Raw genomic sequence first — 22,288 nt, 5'->3', positions numbered from 1 at the left:
TATGGTATGAATAACTACCGTTTACAATTTTCAAATAATCAAGAAGAAGAAGTCTGTAATACCCAATTCGTGTAAGCGTAGCTTTATGATTACCGCTCATTCCTTCTCTATATGAGAAGGGGCCTTCACTCTGCAGCGGTACAATAAAAAAGCTAATGACGATGAGAAGTAAAAACAATGAAAAACTGAAAAGTTACTCACCATTCAAAATCTCCCTAGGTCCAGTAGGCGCAGCTAAACTCATACATGTAGAAAGCTTACACCTATCCACGAACATTTCAATAGAACTCCTCATGAGGACTATTTCTATGAGATGCGGCTTCCCGTCAGCTACATGGACGACACTGTTGTTCAGTCTAGTGGTTCCTGAACCGTAGTTCACTAGGAGGACTGGAAAACCTTCTACCAGTTCTAGTGACATGAAATCTGTGGACAAAATGGCGGAATTAGTAATAGTTAATAATAGTTAGGACAAAGGGTTAGGCAATAGTGGTATATTTTTATGTATTTTTTATATAGCCTGTGTGTATTATTCTATTATATAAATAAAGAACATGGATCTGTTCTAATATTAATAGAATATAATATATGGTAAGCCAATAAAGAACTATACATGTATACCATTATATTATTTAGAATATAGGTGTTCGCCAGTTATATTAAAGGCAGAATATAATATAGGGCAAGCCTATTTCTACCTCTGTGTATAACATTATATTATTATTTGAAATATATGTGCGGTCTGTTTTTGTCAAGTTAATTTGCTCACAAAATAGGTACATAGTTGATACAAATTAGAAATACATCAAAAACCCTATCTAATAATCATACTGTAACTTCAAAACTAATTGTTATTTCAAACACACCACACTTCACACAAACTTATCAAAGACAAATTAATTAACTTAACACAAATATCAAAACCAAAACATAGGGTAACCAACTAACAATGTTTTCCACGGACTAATCCTCGTAATATTAATTTTATACAAACTAGGTGTACCAACATAACAAAAATAATTACGTAACAGTTGGAAAGGTATTAAAGGCTCCACCTATCACGCGATGGTTACTTCCATAAATCATAATGTTCCGTAGGTACACGCCTGTCAGTCATTATGGCATCATTAAAAAATCATTACAGTCTAAGCATTCAAGTGGGATGGCAGCTTGTTATGTAGTCTATGGATAGTTTATTATTTATAATAGAAGGTACAAATAACGCCAATGTGTGACATAAAATATCACTTTTTCTTTTAATAGCTGTTGGTAAGTGGTTCAGAAAAACGGTCGTTAGGGAAATGAATACGTTGCTATGTGATAAATATAGGTTCCTACAACAGAAATTATACATGTATACAAACATACCGTTAACTCAGCTGAGTTTAAGTAAACAGTTATTTATAAATATCAAAGGAGAGAAAACATACCTATTTGGAAATATTTTTACAAACCTATAATAAAAATAAAATTAAGAAAAAGTCCTGATAATAAGCAAAACATCTTGGTCATCCTAACAATAAAGGTACAGCATAAAGAAGCACACAACGACCAAGACCATTTCCAAGAATGCAAATGCGTCACTCTGATTGGCTGTTTTGCCGCCATCAGAGAACGGCGACTGTTGATTGGCTACAAAAATAAAGGTAACTTGTTCTGAATGAGGTTCTATTGTAAGGAAATCATTATTCAAGTTGTTACGCCAATCTACTGTGACATGTTCATTGTTGCTCTATTGTCGTTTTCAAGTGTATTTCATGCTAACGATAGGTTTATGAACTTTTGTGTGCCTATTGGTTTGTTCTGATATTGAAGTTTCCAGTTTTGTGAAGTAGGTTTAGGCAATCAAAAATTATTGATATCTCGTAGATGTTTTTGTATGTAAATTTACCTAAAAAATATTAATTTGCAGGTTCAATTCAAGATTAGGTAGACCTGTGAATTTTAATAAAAACATTATGAGTATGAAGTAATTTTTAAAGACAGCCAACGAAACGTGAAAGAAAAGAGTACTCGAATTTCGAGCTCTTATTTCTATTATTCAAATAAATATAATATAAAGAAATTGGTGCTTTCCTTAGGGTTATTTTTATTCTAGATATCCGAATATACTTTAGTTAAAGATCTTGTATTATATGGAATGATTCTAGACAACTATTACTTTCTAAGATGTTCTCGAACATTCTCATGGAATTCAACAGTTTAACAGAGCAATAGTGACATTATGGTCATCGGCTTTACATTACCATAATGCATTGGTAATGTGTTCTACAACCATTCTCAGACTAGCGGTATTTGAGCTGTTTCAGTTTACGCTTGTATTGAACAATATAGAGACATTTTAAGTCTGTTGTTCTGTTTAATTATACAAAGATAGATTCAAAATATTTTTTTATTTTTAGGCTCTGAAACCACTGAACCGATATGCAAATTTTTTCACTAGCCACAGACTATATTTGTCCGGTTACAGGAAGAAAAAGAGAAACAGTTATTTCATAAATCATTTTGACACTTTCCATAAGAATTCATGACAGAAAGAAGAGAAGCTTCTACGTTCTCCAGTAATTTAGCATTACCACCAACTATTTTAATGTTTTTTTTCTTAGTGAAATGTACTTTGGACAAGTGAGTTGACACAAATTAAGTGGGTCCTTTAGCACTGGCCCGATGTGGACACAACACTTTGCTAGATTGCCAATTTGGCACTCGTTCGGAAATATTTGCTTTCACCGTGAAAATACATTGAAAAATCGCTTTTTAAGCGAACAAATCCAGCTTAGCTTTGAAGTTGGTTTTCATTTGGTTTCCATTTTGTGTACTGTTTATTGTGGAATTACGGCGGAATTTTCTTTTGACGCTTAATCTAAGTTATCTGCATTATTTTTATTTTCTTCATGAAATGTTTTTGTTTTTACTCGGCTGCTTAGAATTATAGCATGGTGTAAAATACCAGTCAGTCAGTCAGTCCGGTACAAAAATAAATTACCCGTTCCTAATAATTTTTCATACAGAAAAAATAAGTTAAATAAGTTTCAATTCTCATATCTAATCCTTGAAATGAGCCCAAATAACATTAGAACATCCAATAAAATATGCAAATCATGAAAATAAGGAGCAAGAAGAAAATATTAAAATCAATTATATTATTGTATCAGAAGCCGTACTGCCAACGTTGACGTTTTCGGCCATTTAATTGGAAAGCACGACGTGACGTTGTACGAACGTAATTGGATTCTGATTTTAGGAGCATATTTCATTTTTATTATGATTCCGATTCTTCTCGGCTAGCCCGCGGCTTCGCTTCGCAATTTGTGATGGGTCAAAATCGAGTTTTGTTGGGTATCCTTATTATTCAATCCAAAAAAATGTTTTCGGCTGACGGTTGAGAAGTATTTTCAAATAAAATTGAATAATTTTTTTTATTCAATTTTGAGGCCAATTTGAGATCTGCTATTTAAGCCTTCTGGGACTTAAAACAAATTATGAGTACGACAGGGATTTAAAATTGTTTCTTTAAAAAATAAAATCATAAAAATGAAGCTTAGCTAATCTAGAACGCAACATTTCAAAATAACGGTTAAACCCGCCATTTTAAATAAATGTCATACACTGGTTTCCTAAGTGCTATTACAGTAATAGGGGCCCATATCGCTATGTTTTTCCTTGGAGAACGTTTACCCACTTCGAGCAAAGTGTAATGTATGATACGATGCTCTTAATAGCTAATACATTACCGCTGTTGACTTTAAACAGTACGTAAATTATGTTTTATAGCTTTTTGTCACGAGTTAAGTTGGAGAATAAATTTTGTATAAGAAGTGTAGTGTGAAAGATAACAAGGCGGGTGTCTTTTCTAGTATATTTTACTGCTTTTAAGTGGGTATTTTTAAAGCGAAATTAGGAAATAGTGGTATTTCCTAGGAAGCGAAAATTCGTACATACCTAATGATAACTTTGTATTTTTTTCCAAATTAATGTTCTATTTATGTATTAGAATTAGCAAAAATCTAGCTCCTAATTAATATTAATATATCATTGGATTGGAAAACATTGGTTAATGTCTGGTATGATATTTGGTACATTCACAAAAAATACCTTATAATAAAATTTATAACTTAGTACATTAAAAACTAACAACATACCTTGAACATCCAACAGCGGATTATGTTTCAAAGGGCCCAAATAGAACACGAGGCTGTTACTAGAATGTGAAGTGACAGTCAAAGTCACTCTGCCCTCTTGGCAGGCCGGTGGTGCAGAGTACATAGCCCAGCCGTCGCCATGGAAACCGATGGATGTTTGCTCACAGTGGGGCCCTGATAGACCTTCGGGACACTCGCATTTGTCCGCGAATGGTGTACCTGAGGAAATGATGAATTAGTAAAGGTTCTATAGACTTCTACAAACTAATAAGCATGCCTGCAATGTCATCTAGTGCCAAACTTAGCAGAGTTTGCACTGACAAACATAACTAATAAATGAAGTAAAACTGACGATTTCGTTAGGCATTTTTGGTATTTTATATTAAAACCTGACTTTTGCATAAATGTATATAGTTAAAGTAAATGCATATTAATCCATGACCTCTAAACTGCTTTGCAACTAAGACCCTCTGGGAGTTCCAAATAATATTCTGTTTTCATAGCTCCATTAAAAACTTTCTCTACAGACATAAGGCAAATCTTATCAAAAAGTTAATAGGTTTACAAAATACAAACCTCCATTCAAACAAACAAGCGGTTCCTGTACTTCACAAGTACACTCCGATTCAACCCTGGCCGATACACCCACAAAGCTGGTAGTATTCGTATACACGGAGAGAGGGACATTATTCTTCATCAGAACGTTGCGGCACGAGTCTTCACATTGCTCCTTCTCTATGAGACACTCGTCTATCTTCACCATGTAGATCTTGGACTGTAGGTCTTCTTCGAGCTGTGGGGAGTATTGTGATTAGAAGGTATCTAGTTGGCCATGACAGGAGCTCGCGGTTACAAAGCAGCTGCGCAAAGCGGCCGATCATAAGGTTAACGCAGTTGTACCGTGGACGGGTCACCATTTTTTTGTCATTACGAGTTCATCTTTGTTATTCGATACGGTTAGTCAGAAGCCAGAAAATCTGTCATTCAAACTGTTTTTAAGGGTATCAGGTAGCCTATACAGTCATGGACACATAATTAAAGACACTGTTGGAATCTTAAATTGCTGCCGCATTTCATCCTTATTTCTTTTTTCTGATTGCTACTGGAACTTTATTTTCTATTTTAAAATATTTAAGAGGGCATTGTGAAATATTAAAACTAAAGACTATCTTCAGTGATCCTACGCGACAAGTTTTTTTTTCGCTTTATCCGAATCTCGAGCGGTATGAACCATAACGTGGTCTGGCCATATAATTAAAGACACTCCATTTGCTCAGAGGAAGAAATGCAAATTATTAATATTATTGATGGTACTTTTCTATAACAACATTCCCTACACTGTAACTAAGCATACTAATGAGTACTAATATTTGGTTTATTTCCTTTTACCTCAATGACAGCACGACATCCCTAAGCGTGCAAGCGGTCAGTTTTGCTTTAAGTCGCTACGGGAATTTTCTTCCATGCTTCATAAAAATCTGTGTAAAATTGATCAATGTTTCATGTATGACTTATCGCCATTGTGTTTTCTGGCCGATCACCAGTTTTTTTTTCTATTAAATTTGCGATGGGCCAAACCAAAACCGTCATAAGTTGCTCGATCAAAGAGTCCTTTTTACTACTCTTACAGTGTTTTTCAGAACTTTTCGAATTTGGAAAGCGCTAAGGACCGGTAAATTATGCTTAGCATATAACAAAATGCTATTTCTAAAATATTATAGTACTTGAATTCGCCTATTTTTAATAATATCTTTCTAAAAGATCACCACACCAAGTAATGGAGAGAATCCCCACACTATTACTTTTTCGCCTCCTATGTTTGAGAACTTTCTTAGTGTATTTTGGTTCCATCTCATGTTTTGGAGGCTACTAATTTCGATACATTATTTTAGAATTATTCGTTTCCCTTTGTTTAATGAGAAAAAAAATACATTTTTGAACACTTGTTAACTGCACCTTTCACATTTGATAGAAATAGCCAACTACAGTATGGACACGCGGTGCTTTTCCAAAAGTAACATCTTCCGATACCCATGCCTTACAGCTTTTCCCGACCCGGTTGTAGTCTAAAAGTTCTGCAGATACAATTGTCGTCCTTTTAGCATCAGATGACTCCCAAAAAAACCAGTACCGAATCATGTAAATGGTTCACTATTTGCCCATAGCACCGCCTTAAACTCTGTTTGCGGACAAGTTTTCCTTGGGGTCAGTTTTGAGTTGTTCTCAAACCATGCCTTTTTTAGTGCCATTGATAAGAAATCTTTAATAATAAATTTATTACCATGTCCATACTACAGATCAAGTGGTATGAATAAATCCGTATGTCAAAATATAATATTAAAAAGCCTAAAACATTTTACTTACCAGAATTTTTGTTCTAGTCTTATTGATAGGACTAAAATGAACATTTTTAATGAAATAAACCTAAATTATTACCTAATTCGAGTTTTCATAAGTATTTTACTCACTTCTAAAAAAAAGTATGGCAACTATTTGTATCTTTCGTTTTTTTTTCTTAACTGGGCTTTAACTGTCTTTAATTAGCTGACCAGCCAAGTATCAGCTACAAAAGTTAGTGTTCATTTCCCATAGAGCTTTATATCTAAAGTATTTAAGAAAGAAAATATTTTTTGTCCTTAATTTATAGATCACAATGTAATGTTTGTTTTAATAATTATTACACTACAGTTTATACCGTGCTTAAGCTCATGTCAGTACCATAACTATTTATTTCACTTCGAGTCAGGGGGTGTCTTTAATTATGTGTCCATGACTGTATACCTGGGTTGAGGACGTCAGGTAAGCAGTCGCTCCATGTACAACACTGGTGCTCAGCTGCATCCAGTTAGACTGGAAGCCAAAGCCAACGTAGCTGGTTGACGTTGGTTGTTGTAGGTAGACATAACAATCGTTTGAGTATTGTTTTAGTGTAATGGACAGTGAATGGGTTAATTCAAGCTTGAACTGTAAACTATAGTTTGACAATAACAATTATACTAATTGCTCAGGGATTATGGTTTCTGTGTTAATTGATTTAAAAAATCATAATTTCTGAGAGTAGACGTGAAACTTACATTTTTGAGTATTTTTCGACTTTGTGTGGTACTTGCAAAATTGAAATATATATAAGAAGAAATGAGTGTAAAATGTTCTTCCTTGATCTAATTATTTTAAAACTTAGTTTTATAGTTATCTTATGCTTACAAATGTGACAATAGTTTAAGTCTATCAGTAAAATATCTAACCCTTCTAGGGTGGGCTTCCAATCTAACTAGATAAGGCTGAATTATATCAATTATTTACTAGCGTCTGACCTCCAAAGCCTCAACTGGTTTGAACATAGCTGCATGAAATATTGAATTTAATTTGTTCGAGTAACTGGGAGGAGGTCAGATAGGCAGTTTTTCCATGTAAAACTCTGGTGCTCATCCTGTTATGACTTAGAAGCAGACCTTAACATAGTTTGGGGAAAGATTAGGAAGATGAAAGATGATAAACGGAATTTAATTTCATCACTAATAACTGTGTCACTTCGTATTCAATAAATAAAGTATGCTATCTAACACCCAATATTCCCAATAAGGGCAAATCACCACCTTACGTCTACGGATACCATTTCCCTGTAATGCCATCCCTAACCTCATTCATTACGGCATTCTATCCGACCCCTACACAACTGGACATTTGTGGGTTAAAACTATCGACCTTGAGCTTGAGGTCAAGGTCAACTAAAGAGACCTCACAACTTCCAAACTTTGACTTCAGTAACTTCGCATTAAGTCGTAAAAGAAAAGTTTTTTTTTCACATTTTAACGAAATACGAATCGAGTTGATTGAATAAAGGTTGACTGGAATTTAGTAGTCTCCATTACAGATTAAAAACAAGAATCAAGCTTAGACCTAGCATTTACTAACTTCTTTTTTATGTTATAAAATAAAGTAAATGTTATGGTAAGAAATACATACCTTCTCCTGTATAGTAATGACCATGCTATCCAATTTCTCAGGCGGATAATAAGGCGATCCGTGCGCTGCAAACCGGACATCCAAAAACACATCTTTCACAGTGTTCTTAGTAAAAACGGTGAAAACATCCACGTTGTCCATAGACGTATTATACAGCTCGGACAAACGGCGGTGAAGCTTGTCCTTCTTACTCGTACCCTGAAGAAGAAGAGAGAATTAGTTATGACGTCAATACATGGGGAAAGGAAAGATAAGCGGAGATGTCATAATGCAAGTAGGTCAGGAGCCTTCGCTAGGTCAAATTCTTATGGTCAGCATGACTAAAATGGTCAGTTACGAGTGAATTAAATGGGTTCTCTGAGATATCTGTCAACTATTTTTGGTATTATAAAAAAAATACGAAAGCAGTAACATTCTTCGGCCCCCGATAACTCGCATTTTGGCGCGCTTCTTTCTTTCGATTTTTTATTATAGCACCTCCGCTAGTCATTTTGTTCTCCATGCGTCAATACGATGAATTGCGATGAAGGACGGTGCGGTAGACATTAGGAAAATTCACTTGAATTATTCCTAATCTACTTCTTGAGCGTATCTTTGGTCGTTTTGTCTGCTCAAATTGTTTGGTCCACAAAAAACGTAGCTACTTAATTTCTTCGACAAGGAAACGAATTTTTTACTGTTCCTAGAGGGAAATAAATTCATATCGATAGTATAGAAAGATTGTACCCGATATTTCAGTCTGCATGTATATTTTGCACGTTAGGTTGCCCGACAAACATCGACAACTGAAACGCTTTGTGTTACAAGACTAGAGAGACTGCTTTTGAGCATTTCAATTATGTATTTGAGATTAGTATAGTATTAGGTATATATTCAGCTGATTTGTAAACTCTTACAGTTGTTAAAGGATATTTTTCAATAACTAATTAATTACATAATTTTATTGGAAAAAAAAATATTTGTTTATACCTACGACGAGAGCTACGAAAGTGCAAAAAAGAATTCAGTCTTTAATATCGATAAAGTATTTTAAGCTCGAATGATACTTAATTATAATTATTTTACTACATGATCGTCACAATAGTGACATCTGAAGGCTACAAGACATTTCCCAGAACTTGTTTTCATTATTGTTTACATTACCAAATAACTTGACGTTTCTCAAAATTCGAATAACAAAATTCTGTTTTCAAAATCTGACAGTTCATCATTCGCCATCTTAACAAGGCGAATGAATGTCAAAATTATCGAGCTCATTACTTCAGTACCAAAAAGTCGTAAATGGCCAGTACGTAAACAAACTATGTAGATGACAATGACAGTTCTAAACTGTGACCACGGCCAATTGCTCGTAAACCAACTGAGTCGTTAACTGGCCTAAATGAATCCCCGGATGAAACTTTACGTAAGTAAGGCTGATTCGGAGCAAGGTCACAACTAAGATCATGGAAGTAAACTTATGAACTAAATTAATTAAATAGTAAGTTTAGAAGTAAATTATGGAATAATTGTGGATTCTTGTACTTCTTCTTTTTAATTGGGCATAAATAACAATAGATTATAAGTAGACTAATTAATTAATAGTTTTCTTTGTACCTTAATCTGTTGCTACGCAGAGCCCTAATTAGTAGTAACATGACTAACTAGACATAGACAAATATATATGTAAATATACAGTAAATATAAATAGAAAATAACATGTTGTTTGTGATATAGAAATATCTATGGAATATCAGGTAGTCAGTGTTTCCGTGCAGAAAAAAGTTTTAAATACACAATAAGATAAACTTCCCAATTTCCCATTTTATCTAAAGAATCTTCCTAAACTAAAATGTATTTAGCTTATATTTTATTATATTCTTGCCTTAGTTCAGCAATCTCCTAGCTTCTACGGTTCACGTACTAACTAGACGACAAGCATCTTTAGTAAGTAAACGACGAACGACGTCAACTCACTTTAGCACACAGTTTGAATCAACGTCTTTATATTCTCGAACATTCCACAAAGTGCTGATTCACTGACACTTTGAGGTTAGCCAAAAATATGCAGATTAATATGAATAGGGTATTTTATTTGGGAACACAATGTGGACTTTCATGGTAGTTATTTTTGGATGTGAAAAGATTTGCTTTGTAAGCTAGATGCTAAAATAGTAATAATAGATATATTTTAAGCTGTGTTCTTCTAAATATAGATTCTTCGTTTATGGAACGAGTAGCAGAATCTAGGTTTATGATTCTAACTAGCTTCCGCCAGCGCCTTCACCCGCATTCTGTGGAAAAACTCCACATACCCATATAAAAGTACTAAGGCCTCTTTAGCAATAAAATAATTTTACAAATCAGTTGAGTGTTCCAAAAATCTACAAACAAACTCTTTCAGCTTAATAATATTAGTATATAATTTTAGATGTATTGTGAAGCATCGAAGAGAAAAAAATTAACAATACACCTTCATTAATTTTGTACCGAATGAAAAATTCGGAAAAAGGTATAATCTGTTCTTTGAATTCTGCTTTATGTAGGTATGAAATGTTCGTTTTTGAATTGAACTAGGTTAAAAATCTAAAAAAAGCGCACCTACTCTTTCAAATCCGCTTTATGTATAAAATTTTTGTTTTTTTAATTGGGGTTTTTTTGTCCTCTGTTTATTGTTAAAGCTTTTATTTATCTGGCTACCAATGTTCGTATGACTTTCCAATATTTTTTTTGGGTGGTTTTTCATGAATATTCTATTGGTATCTATAATTGTAGAGCACTGCAATCGGAGCTTTTTTAGCTCCGAACAAAAAATAAAATATATTTTTGGTCTAACTATAGAAACTTAATTCTACAAAGAGAACTCAAGTCGCAAACTTTTCTTTGAAACGAATTCTATTTTGGGTATAAGTCGTCATTTGTTTTGCAAACACTTATTTTTAACCCGGACGAAAAAGGTGGGTTTCTATAATTTTGACCTTTATTTATGTTTGTCTGTTTATGGCACACTGGCTCTTGAACCGATTTAGACGAAGTTTTTTAAATGACACCTGGCGATTTTTTTTTTTAACTTTTTAAATGGATTATTTTGGCGATATTTTTTTAAAGGTAGGTACGTAATTTAATTCAATATGGTATGGTGGAACAGACTATATATTCGTTTACCGTGAACCTCAAAGGTTTGCATTGTTTTCGATTTTTTTTTTATATATTAATTATTGTATTATCTCTATACAGAAAAATATATGTTGTACTTACATCAGGTTCAGGAACAATAAACTCTTCAGCAGTGATGTTAACAAATCGTATGGATCCTGATTTATCCACGGCTTCCTCAGGAATCTCCTTGATAGTCACGTTGACAGTGGCTTCCACCCAGTGGAAAGGAACTAGGGGCTCATTCTCTTCAGTAACCTAGAATTTTTGAAAAATATTAATTTTAATAATTTAACATGAATGTGGAAGTTGTGGTGTATGGATTAATGTTTATCACTTTTTTGCAAAAAAATATCAAATAAATACATCGAAGTATATGAAATAAATTTTTAAAACGGATCATGTTCCTGTTTCAAAAATAAGTATTATTAAAACAGTTAAGCCTATAGCCTATATGTTGCTAAATTAAAATCATTCGTTCCACTTTTTTTAATCCGAATTATTTAATCAAAGTAGGCTTAAGCTGGAACTTTTCCAACGTCAAAAAAATACAGACAGCCCCCATAACGCCCTCCCAACACATAAGAACTTGAAAAGTAGTCAATACTCCTGAGTTCCTATGTGTTTTTGCTGGGTAGAAGAAGTCTCATATCTGTCTGTTTAGTTACCTCGGTAAAGTACCTCTAAATAAAAGTGTTACTCATACTCACGTTAAACCTCAACAAATAAGTTCCATTAGGTGTTCCCTCCTTCATGGTGATCATGCCAGTGTTGCTATGGATGTCGAAGTACGGACTCCTTTGCTCATAGGACGGTAGCCACATGAACCTCTTGTCTGCTAGGTCCCAATCGTCAGGGTCGTCCACGTAGACGCGACCGATTTCTGTGTCTGGGGCTTCACCCTGGTTGAAAGAAGATTTTATTAGCCAAAGATTACAAACAAGTTTAAGTGCTAAGTTTGTATTGTAGAATTGTTTAAATATCTCAAGATATTGCAATTTAAATAGGCTCATGTATTAGTCCATCTTTTATTGAAAACAACTGATATTATTCTTCTGGTGCACTATACTAAAAAGACAAATAAATCACTGAAAAAAGCAAAACATTCAACCGAAGAAAAACAAGACCGAAAACAATATAGAACAGAAATACAACTAACAACAATATTCTTGGACGCCCACAATTGAAAGACTGAAAAATAGAAATAAAAAAATGAATGCCAAATCAATTCAAGATCCTAGTGTTTATAATTATACACTGTCTAAGTACCTTCCCTAACCTTGACCTGCAATACGAATGTAAAAGCCTAGCCAGAGACAACATGAGTCTTGAGGTTTCATATATAAAGGTTTAATTTTATTAATTTCGGATACAAAATTGAATCAGAAAATTACACCCATAGATTGATTATCGAAAAAGGGGTAAAGGCTGCAATTTCACGCATATTTTGTTTAAGAATAATCCATAACCTTTCCTAATTCCGAAATACGTATTACCATAAAACAAAATTGTTTTCATGTGGAGCTCTCATCGACAACAAATCATGCGTCCAAACCCTATTAAAGCCGAAACATTTTACTTTTAATAACAACGGTCGGCTATAACTAATTAAAGCAATTTTATTCGGCTATAGTACGGAGCGTTAATTTTCCAATTCATTTAACAATTATCCGGGATACGGAAATGTGAAGCCCTTCAAAATAGCAAATCAAATGAATTTATAAATATGGCAAGGTTTAGTTGAAGAGAGGCGATTGTTTATGACTTTTATTCGTTTATTGTGGTTGCACTATAAAACGTAAATATTTTTTTGTATATAAGCTAATATATAGAAGCTTTATTTGTATTTTCTTGTACATAATTACTACGTTTCATAGCATTTTTTTTACGTCATACGTTGTCGATAAATGTTCCTAAATTCTTTTTGCCTTCAAGATAGTGTTTGACGTTCTACGTGATATGAATAACTCTTCAAAAACTCTATTTCTTCAATAATTAACAACCTCCAAAATAAACCAATCACGTTATAAATAACACTGGACTGCCACCAACTAATAATTTTCCAACGCTTAGTTTTATCTAAACTTGTACCTAATTAACGATGAATAACTTGATTCTGGAAGTTTCTAAAACTGTTCGCGACAAATCAATTATGTTGGTGATAGGTTTTCTCAAAGTTAGTGTGTAGGAGTTTTGGACCAGCCCTGGTTTAAGGGACCGACGTAAGCCTGTCGTTAAAACGAACAGGGATTGAAGCCGCGTTTGCATCGACTTTTGGATAATCTACTAGACTTCCGCAGTAGAATTTGGACTTATTCATATTTTTTTAATAAAGAGCTTGTGAGCTGTAATGTATTGTGAGTTTACAGATACTCTATTTAGAACTAAACGTTAGATCGGTTAAGTTAGCTTTATCGTTGTGATCGCATATCAAACATTCAGTCAAGGCGAAAAATAGATCTAGGTATATCATGCTATCAGTTACGTATCATAAAGAATGATAGACAAATGATGTAATAAGGTAAAGCTACCTATTCTTTGCAATATTACACACATCGTACACCTAAATCCATTTTCTAGTAACTCGCCTCCAGTAGGTAACACACATGCTAAACGCAGCTTCATCGTATTTGTGGCAAGTCGCCTTCATTAAGCGCTGAGATAAAACGAATCTCGCTTGCTTTACACAGATTGCGTAGTGCATGCATGGGATTCCTTTATTTTTTAACTCAAATACCATTAAAAAGTTAATAGAGAAACTCTTTGTTTGAAGTTTCTTTTTTTCTCGCAGCGAATTAACTGGCAACATTGCGCTGCATAGTTTTGTTTACACTTGAATTAAAACGCTTTACGGTAATTGCTGAACAATTTTCTGAATATGAAAATTTTATTTCTGGTTGAATATTGTGAAAGACATTTTAGTGCTTTGTTAAATATACCCGGAATTCATTCCTTGATGCTTGAATATTTAGTATATATTTTTTGCATTATTCTCTAGGCGGATTCTTTTTAGATATTAAAGAATATATAAGGTCAAATAGCCAGCTGCGCTCTTAACGATCTATTAATATTCTCTCAATATTGTAGAGGGCATAATCTTGACACAGTTTCCCAACCCTTAAAGCTAAAACGTCAGCTTTCCACATGCCATATCCAGCACAACGCGCTATAACTAAGAAATCAGGGCAGGGCAGTAAAAACTGCGTTCCCACATAATCCCTGTTTATACTACCTAACCGTACTAAACTGAGTTTCATTAAAGCGCAAAATTAACATTTTAATAGCCATATATTATATAAAACATGTACATAATCGTTAATGTTTATAGGATCGAATCTGTACGCTTGATTGTTCGCAAAAACCGCTGAAATAAAGGTCAACAAAGGTGAAAGGGTTAATGAATATTGACTATATGGCCCTTAAACTGCGGATGCTTTATTTTGAGATGGGTATATTAAAAACGTATTATTCCAAACATAGGTTATATGAAAAGGTTTTCAAATTAAATCATTCGGATTGACAAAAAAAATAAGATACTTGAATGTTGTGTCGGCATTTTGGCGACTTTCTCATTTCTTTGTGAAACTGAATTTAAAACCAAATTGTATGAAGCGAAATGTTGCTGAAAATGTACGATCTATAAGTAATTAAAGCTTAAGAGAGTGCAGTCTTTCAAATTTGAAATGTAATAAATAATGTACAAAGATATTGCAAATTCAGTAACATCATCAGAACTCAAGGCGTAGTATAAGGCTGTTGAATGGTATTAAAAATATACATTTTATGATTTTGCCACTAAGATAGATTCACTGGAAGAAAAATCACTGCCACCAGCTTATATTCAGGCGAACTAGCCGTTTGAGTTTTTGTGTTTTATTTTTTTCTTTATAAGTATTATAAAGCTTTGTGATAAGGCTGGACAATAACAGGCTAATAATATTTATATTCTGTACACGGTGAATACAAACAGCGCAATAAAAATAATACTTTAAGAATTCTTGGCCGAATAAACTAGGTGCTCCAGAATTTTGGACAAAAGAAAAATGTTCTAAGTACGTGATTATTTTCTTTCACAATAAAGCTTCTGTAATGTTCTAGATGTAATAAAATGGTCCCACTTTAAATTAAGTGTGACATTTGAAACTAGTTCAATTAGAAAGCGGCGGCATAATGAATTTTAATAATTTCGGGTAATAAATAAAGGACAGTTTGTAAATAGTTTAGCCGGCATGAATAAGTAGGTAATTGGAATTATTAATCCAATGAAACCCTGAACTTACAGAAACATAAACTTTGGGTAAAAGCTTTTCAAGAAAATTGAACAGTTTCGTTCCATACATTAGTTAGATGATTATATCCTTGTATCCTATTATATCGATTCCACTCAAGCATCTACGCCCTATTTGAGTCCACACTATAGACTATAGACTATAGAGCAAATCCTGGCGTCAGAATGTTCGCTTTATATCAATTAACGGAATTATTCGACAGGCAATTGAAATCATATTGTTATTATGCGTCACTTAACAGCTGGATCGTAATTGGATTTGCCAGTAATCACCGTGGAACAGTCAGTTTGGCACATAGTTAATTAATTATAAATCATAATTGACAAAATATGCGCCGTTATTCGAGTTGATTTGGATGTTCCGTGATAATGGGATCGAATAAAATCAATGGTTATTCGATTGGTTTTAAATAATCGTATAGATAGTTTTTATCGGTTATTGGTTCAGTTGTCAGCAAATGAAACTTTTTCTGCGTATTTTATCACTACTTTCGAAAACTATTCAACTCACATTTTTTCAACTCATCATCTGCCTAGCCTTTTCCTAACTAAAATGATGAGGTCAACAGCTGACCCTATCTGAACTCCTCAAGATATGTTTTGAACTAATCATCACATCGCTCTTCGTTTTGTACAGTCACGAGCAATAACATGGAAACGCCCTTAAAATTTAAATTCATGTAGTGACATAAAATCGCAAAAATAAGTATGCTAACTGTGTCCAAAAAATATGTAAACGTTAAATTGTATCAAAATTAACTACACATTTTTATCAAATTTACGTTAACAACAGATTTCTAAAAAACATATTAAGTTTTAGTTACAAAATAATGAACCCAAGGAAATTTCAATAATATGTTTACAGTAAACCAGTTTGCCAGTGACTTCGATGTTGAAGGAGTTCTAATATCTAATCGTACTGGCTGTTACAGTATTTATTTTTATATTTCAAATATTTTCATATGTCACTTGACTTGTCAAATTTCTCTCAATAAAATTTTCCCTTTACATAATAACTCTTGAAAGAGTTCCGTGTGAAAGAGGCTGAGCTAGATATATTAATTGTAATATATAAATTTAAAATGAACAACGTGCCTTATCGTATTTCTACATATGACAAACACAAAATTATTGTTCTTAAAGAACAGGGACTTTCCGTAACAGACATTGCAAATGAATTGGGAATTACGGTGAGTTTGCATTTATTGTTGTTGTGTTTTAAACATCTATGTATAGGGTGCCACGCGTTGCGCAGTCATTAGAACAATTTACTTAGATGCCTTTTTTTTTCAGCGAAAAACCGTGTATTTGTGGCTCAAGCGGTGGGAAGATAACGGCGACGTTGTTAGTTTTAAAAGTAGTGGTCGTCCACGAAAAACTTCCGCGGCGCAGGACAGGCAGATCGTCAACAGTGTGGTCAGTAACGGATTTGTGAGAATTCAGGACATTTCATCTTCGCATTGCGTATCAACTTCGACAATTCGACGTCGCCTACGCACAGCTGGCCTACGTCACAGAGTTCCGGCGCGAAAACCACTATTATCTGCACGACACAAGGAACAGAGACTACAATTTGCTCGAGAATACCTAAACTACGACTTCAGCAGAGCCATTTTTTCTGATGAAAAAGTGTTTGTTTCATCTGCTGATGGACGTTTATCTTTATGGCGGCCTAATAACACTCGTTATTTAGAAAGGAACATATTGCCATCTAGAAGAAGTGGCCGGATAAGCTTCGGCGTTTGGGGCTGGATGTCAGCCAGTGGACCTGGTGAATTGGCAGAGATTAGTGGACGAATGAATAGCGAGCAATATACCAGTATTTTAGACGAAGTTTTACTTCCTAGTCTGAACGTTTACTTTCCTGAACTGATGCCTATTGATTTTGTGCAGGATAATTCAGGTGTCCATAATTCCCGATTCACTCAAGCCTGGTTCAGTCGCAACCGGAATTTCGTGAATTCGTTGCCGTGGCCACCTAAAAGCCCTGACCTCAACCCTATAGAGAATTTGTGGGGGCTGATGGTCCAAGAGTGGGACAGCAACCAAGCGAGAACCAGAGAAGCTTTGGTCAGACACGTCCATGAGATATGGGATAGTTTTAGAGGCAATAATGTATGTTACAATATGGTTTCGTCAATGCAGGAAAGGCTGCAAGATGTTATAAACGCTGAAGGGGGCTACACAAAATTTTAGTTAATTTAAGGCCCATTTTCACCGACACGATGATACTACGACGATACGACGATATTATTATATTTGATTGGCTTAATTAATAATAATCATTCCGTTTGGTAACGAATTACAGGACTGATTTTGTATACCTTTGTTTTATTGTAGTAACCAACCCTTATTTATTTATAAAACTGTAATTATTACAGAAAAAAGTAGGTATACACTTTCAATATCATTTTAATGTATCCATAACAATTCCTATAATATGTATACAACTGGCATTTCATGTGTATATGTTATAGAAATTGTCATGGATAATTCAAAATTACATTTTAAGTGTAAACTTTTTAGTGATTTTGTATCGTTTATATTACTATGAAACCAATGTATACCCAGTTTTGATACAGTATTACATGTAGATAATTTAGAAAAAAATATAGAATACATACTTTTTGAATGGTGGAATTTGAGATATTTTAGAAAATGTGACAATGTATATATATTATTGCTCGTGACTGTACATAAACACAGGAACTGTCAAAAAAGAAAACCAATTCAAACAAAACACGACAGTTGATGAACAAACTCAAGAAACCAAGTACCATCCAATACAATTCGATAGTATAGTAAAAACAAAATAAAAACAAGCAAAGGAAAACACATAAATAACAAATGTATGCCAATATATACTCACATAATACCGCCAACTGTATAAAATCTCATTGAAGTAGGTTTCCGGCTGATTGCATTAGGGAAAACAATTTTGTTAATAAATATTGTTATTGACTTAAAGCATGGAAGCATGTAACAAGAAAATAAAACAATGATTTCTATGTTAATAAAGTCTTAGTAACGAAACTGATTTACACAACAGATATTGCTATAATTAAAAAACAAAAATGCCCCTTAAAACCCGAGGCTAACTATTGTCAAAAGAACAGAATGAATAAAAATGCCACAGCAATAAAAAAAGGTAATGATGCCAGTCAGCATTCTATTTTCAAAAATAAAAATCAAACGACTTATTACAGGGTTGATATTCTCGATTGAAAAAATAACACAAGAATTTCATACAATCGAGAATATCAATTAACTGTACTGGATGGTCAAAACTTAATAAAATATGTACGAAGGTTCACGCTAAATTAAACATAACTAGGAAACTAAAAGGTGAACAATATTAAAGGTCCACTTGGACGCTCAAAGGAAATATGTGATGGTCCCTGAAGGGATCAGAAATCTTTTTTGGCCTTTGTAGGGCTCAATTTATTCGGAATGTAATTGGCCTTTAAATATGTAGGTAAATATCAAAAGCCCATAACATTTTTCCGGCTTATTTACTACTTTTGGTATAAGTCTGATGACATTTACTGATATTAAGGCTCAAGAAGAAATAACAAAGAAAAACTAAATAACCGAACTAAACTTATAAAAAAATCTATTGATGGATGAAAAAACAAAAGCAAATCTTTATTTACAATTCAATAAAAAATAAAATTTCGAAATAAAGGACACAGAGAAAGAATGGAATTCGAATTTCAAACTTAAAAATAAAACGAATCGAACAGATTTAAAAAAGGCGGCAAAGTTTGACATACCTTGTAGTTGTAAACAAATATGTCGCTATGGCCAGGAGCCATGGGGTTGTCGTTCTTGTCTCCGATCACAACATGGAGGATGGAAACGCCCGTCAGTCGAGGAGTGCCGGAGTCGGTGATGGCTATGGGGATCTTGTACTCTTTCTTCTGTTCGCGGTCAAAAGACACGAGGGTGGAAAGAATGTTGTTATCTGTGGAAAAAGTATTTTGTTTTAATTTTTACATATAATAGAGGTTTATGCCTAAAATGTTTAGGCACGTTTAGTTTTTGGTTTTCATTTTCTGTATAATTGTTAAGTAGGTCATGTCAGAATCCAGATAAATTAATAACGTATCAAAGGACTTCTACCAGCCAAATAACGATATACTTAATCAATTGAAAATGATTTGTAGTCCATAAAGTACGGTAACGTGGTAATTAACAGGAGCGAGTGATCAATCGCCTGTAAATCAACACACAATGTCTACTAAAATGATATCTTGAAAACCAATTAAAGTTTGAATTTTGTAGCAACTTTTAATTGACTCGAGGAAACTTTAAAAGTTGTTTCATTTTGATGTCAAAACTTTGTCGGCAGGTGACATTGGTAACTTGTGTGGAACGGCCAGCACGAGGAAATATGTCATTAAAGTTTGCTTTCCACGTTTATTTTTAAATGTTTTTATATTGGGAAACTAATGATGTTTCCTGTTTTGAGTGGTGTAAGTGGGCTATTATTTTTCTTTGATATACTTGTAAGTAAGTATGTAGAATATTTTACATAATGTATGATATCACAACACGAATACCTACAATGTGAAAATGTAAACCAATTTTTTTTTTAATTTTTACAACCATCCGGTGGGGGTGTAAAGATTGGACATTGCCAGAAGCGCCTTTAAATTGATATCAATAACGTAAATTCAGGTTCTATGCCTTTTAAAAATAAATATATAACGTAGGAACTGGCCGATAAAAACGAAAAGATCTCAGATTTAAAATTTTAAACAAAATCTGACAAAATTCAAACAGAGAACGTATACAAAATTATAAACACGGCAACCTAAATGGAGAGGACCAAAATTGAATTGGCACTTCGCAAACAAAGTTAGACTTAGGCTTGGCACGCCATTTATTGCATGTTAACTACACTAATTGATCGAAACTCGATTTTGGGCGACTCTCTGAAAATTTCTGGCGCTCACGAATGGGACCTACTGAATTGAAATGGAATTGCTTCAAAGACGAATCGAGGAAGTTTCCAGAACCTAGCTTCGAGTTTAGTGGAATTTGTGTCAATTGCTCTATTGTGGGGGACTTCAGCGAAACATATTTTTGGGAATGATTTTACTTTTACATTCTGTGGTAGCCAAAATTGTTCGAGAAATATTTGTGCTGATTTCGTTCTAGGAATGAACCTATTGAAGTGTGCTTGGTGCTAACGAATGATGTTCATTTTAAATCATCACAATATAAAATAATTTACGTCATCATTTTATAACTACATTTTTTTACGTGGCTCATTTAAAAACGATTGCGACAAGAATAGCACCATAATGTCATAAAATTGCAAAACAAAACTTACTTTGAATCTGGAATTTGGAGCGTATATCGAAGGATGCGGATTCGTTCAGGGCGTACGAGAAGGGAGGTCCATTCTCCGAGGAGTCGTAATCTTTCGCGGTCAATACGACCACTTGACCAGCGGGCTCGTTCTCATACCATATCACGGGTTGCGTCTGTAAAAAAATATATATTAGGAATAGACAAAGAAAGGCGATAAAAAGTATTGTTGATAGCCGCTTGGATCTCATAGTCTTCTATCTACTACGGCAAACAATTTAGTTAGTTTTCAATAATCATTTTGTTCAAGTCTCCGTTGACTGCAACTGAGAAACGTCCTGATCATAGATTACCATGTTCGTTAAATAAACCTAATTTTCTTCATAAAGAATCAATAACTAAAAGAAAAAATAATTGAAATTCTAATGAAATTATGTTCGAACATCGAACGTCTGTCACGATTTTCGTCAAAAGTAACTTTGTGAAAGCGTCCTTCCTTTAATTAAGTCGCAAGAATTTTCTTCAACATTCCCTATTAAAATATCAAATAAAATTAGCAAAACTCTCCATATTACAGCGGTCTTATCACACGCCTATTCTATATGTATTTATGCATAATAAGCCAAAAAATACTTCCGATATCCCAATGAACCCAGCGAATATTAAACAGGAGAATAAATTTTCTTACATTATTCCTTACGGCTTAAGATATTGTATTATAAAACCTCGTGTAATACGAGAATACCGAAAAAGGTACTTCAAAATACAAGGTAACTTCACGTACTAAGCTTTAGTGGGGAAATATAATAGTAGTATTATGAATATCGGTCTCCCATTTTGGGTATTTCGGACTTCTTGGTAATGCCGTCATATTTTCCCGCTAAATCCATGTTTGGTAATGTAAGGAGGTAACATTCGTTTCGCTGTGAGTTGCCATGTAGCTCATAATCTCTACAAAAAAAGCTTTCAGTAATGGAAATCTACCTTTCATATTTAGGCCACGCGAGTAGGATTTATTTTGGTATATAATAGTATTATTTCAAGAGTAAAATGAAAAAGCGGAACTAACGAACAACTAATGGCATGAATTGCAATCAATACCAGAAAGCTCAATTCGATTGTAAGATTCAAGTCCATGTTGTAACAAAAATATCTGAAGTCACAAATAAACAGCCTGTAGAAAACGAAACGCACAGATTTTATACGGTTTTATCTAAATGAAACCTTTTTCAAGCAAACCTTCAACATGTCGCCATCTCATGACCATCTTTCTAGTGGTCCAAAGCTCTCGAGAGGACCATTCAGCTCTCCGAAATGGAAATTAAACCAACCCTTGCCGAAACATAGGACCAAAGGATCCCTTTCCAAAATAAGAAATTGAATACCCATAGGCACGAAGTAGATTTGCATAAAAAATTGACAACTGGCCTGCATAGAGGTA

The 22,288-nt window shown here is 33.9% G+C and overlaps 1 protein-coding gene across 6 annotated transcripts in view; it reads right to left on the bottom strand.

Moving 5' to 3' along the window:
* Positions 1–22,288, bottom strand: part of LOC110380729 (DE-cadherin) — a 195,935-nt gene that overhangs the window by 7,874 nt on the left and 165,773 nt on the right. For 3 of the 6 annotated variants that reach the window (XR_010277641.1, XR_010277645.1, XR_010277642.1), the window contains 9 exons: positions 20,870–21,023; positions 19,305–19,495; positions 18,401–18,445; positions 11,954–12,145; positions 11,346–11,501; positions 8,109–8,306; positions 4,719–4,935; positions 4,143–4,361; positions 202–426 (listed from right to left, as the gene is read on the bottom strand). Coding sequence is in view for 1 of the 6 variants with exons in the window: in XM_049837753.2 (XP_049693710.1) it covers positions 202–426; positions 4,143–4,361; positions 4,719–4,935; positions 8,109–8,306; positions 11,346–11,501; positions 11,954–12,145; positions 19,305–19,495; positions 20,870–21,023 (1,552 nt within the window). In the remaining 5 variants the exon portion in view is untranslated. The remainder of the gene's footprint in view (positions 1–201; positions 427–4,142; positions 4,362–4,718; positions 4,936–8,108; positions 8,307–11,345; positions 11,502–11,953; positions 12,146–18,400; positions 18,446–19,304; positions 19,496–20,869; positions 21,024–22,288) is intronic. The other 3 variants (XR_010277643.1, XR_010277644.1, XM_049837753.2) reach the window with 1 other exon arrangement.

This window comes from Helicoverpa armigera, chromosome 23, assembly GCF_030705265.1.
Source record: "Helicoverpa armigera isolate CAAS_96S chromosome 23, ASM3070526v1, whole genome shotgun sequence".
NCBI lineage: Eukaryota > Metazoa > Arthropoda > Insecta > Lepidoptera > Noctuidae > Helicoverpa > Helicoverpa armigera.
Note: the sequence above shows the minus strand (reverse complement) of the source record. Positions and strands in the feature narration are given on the sequence as shown.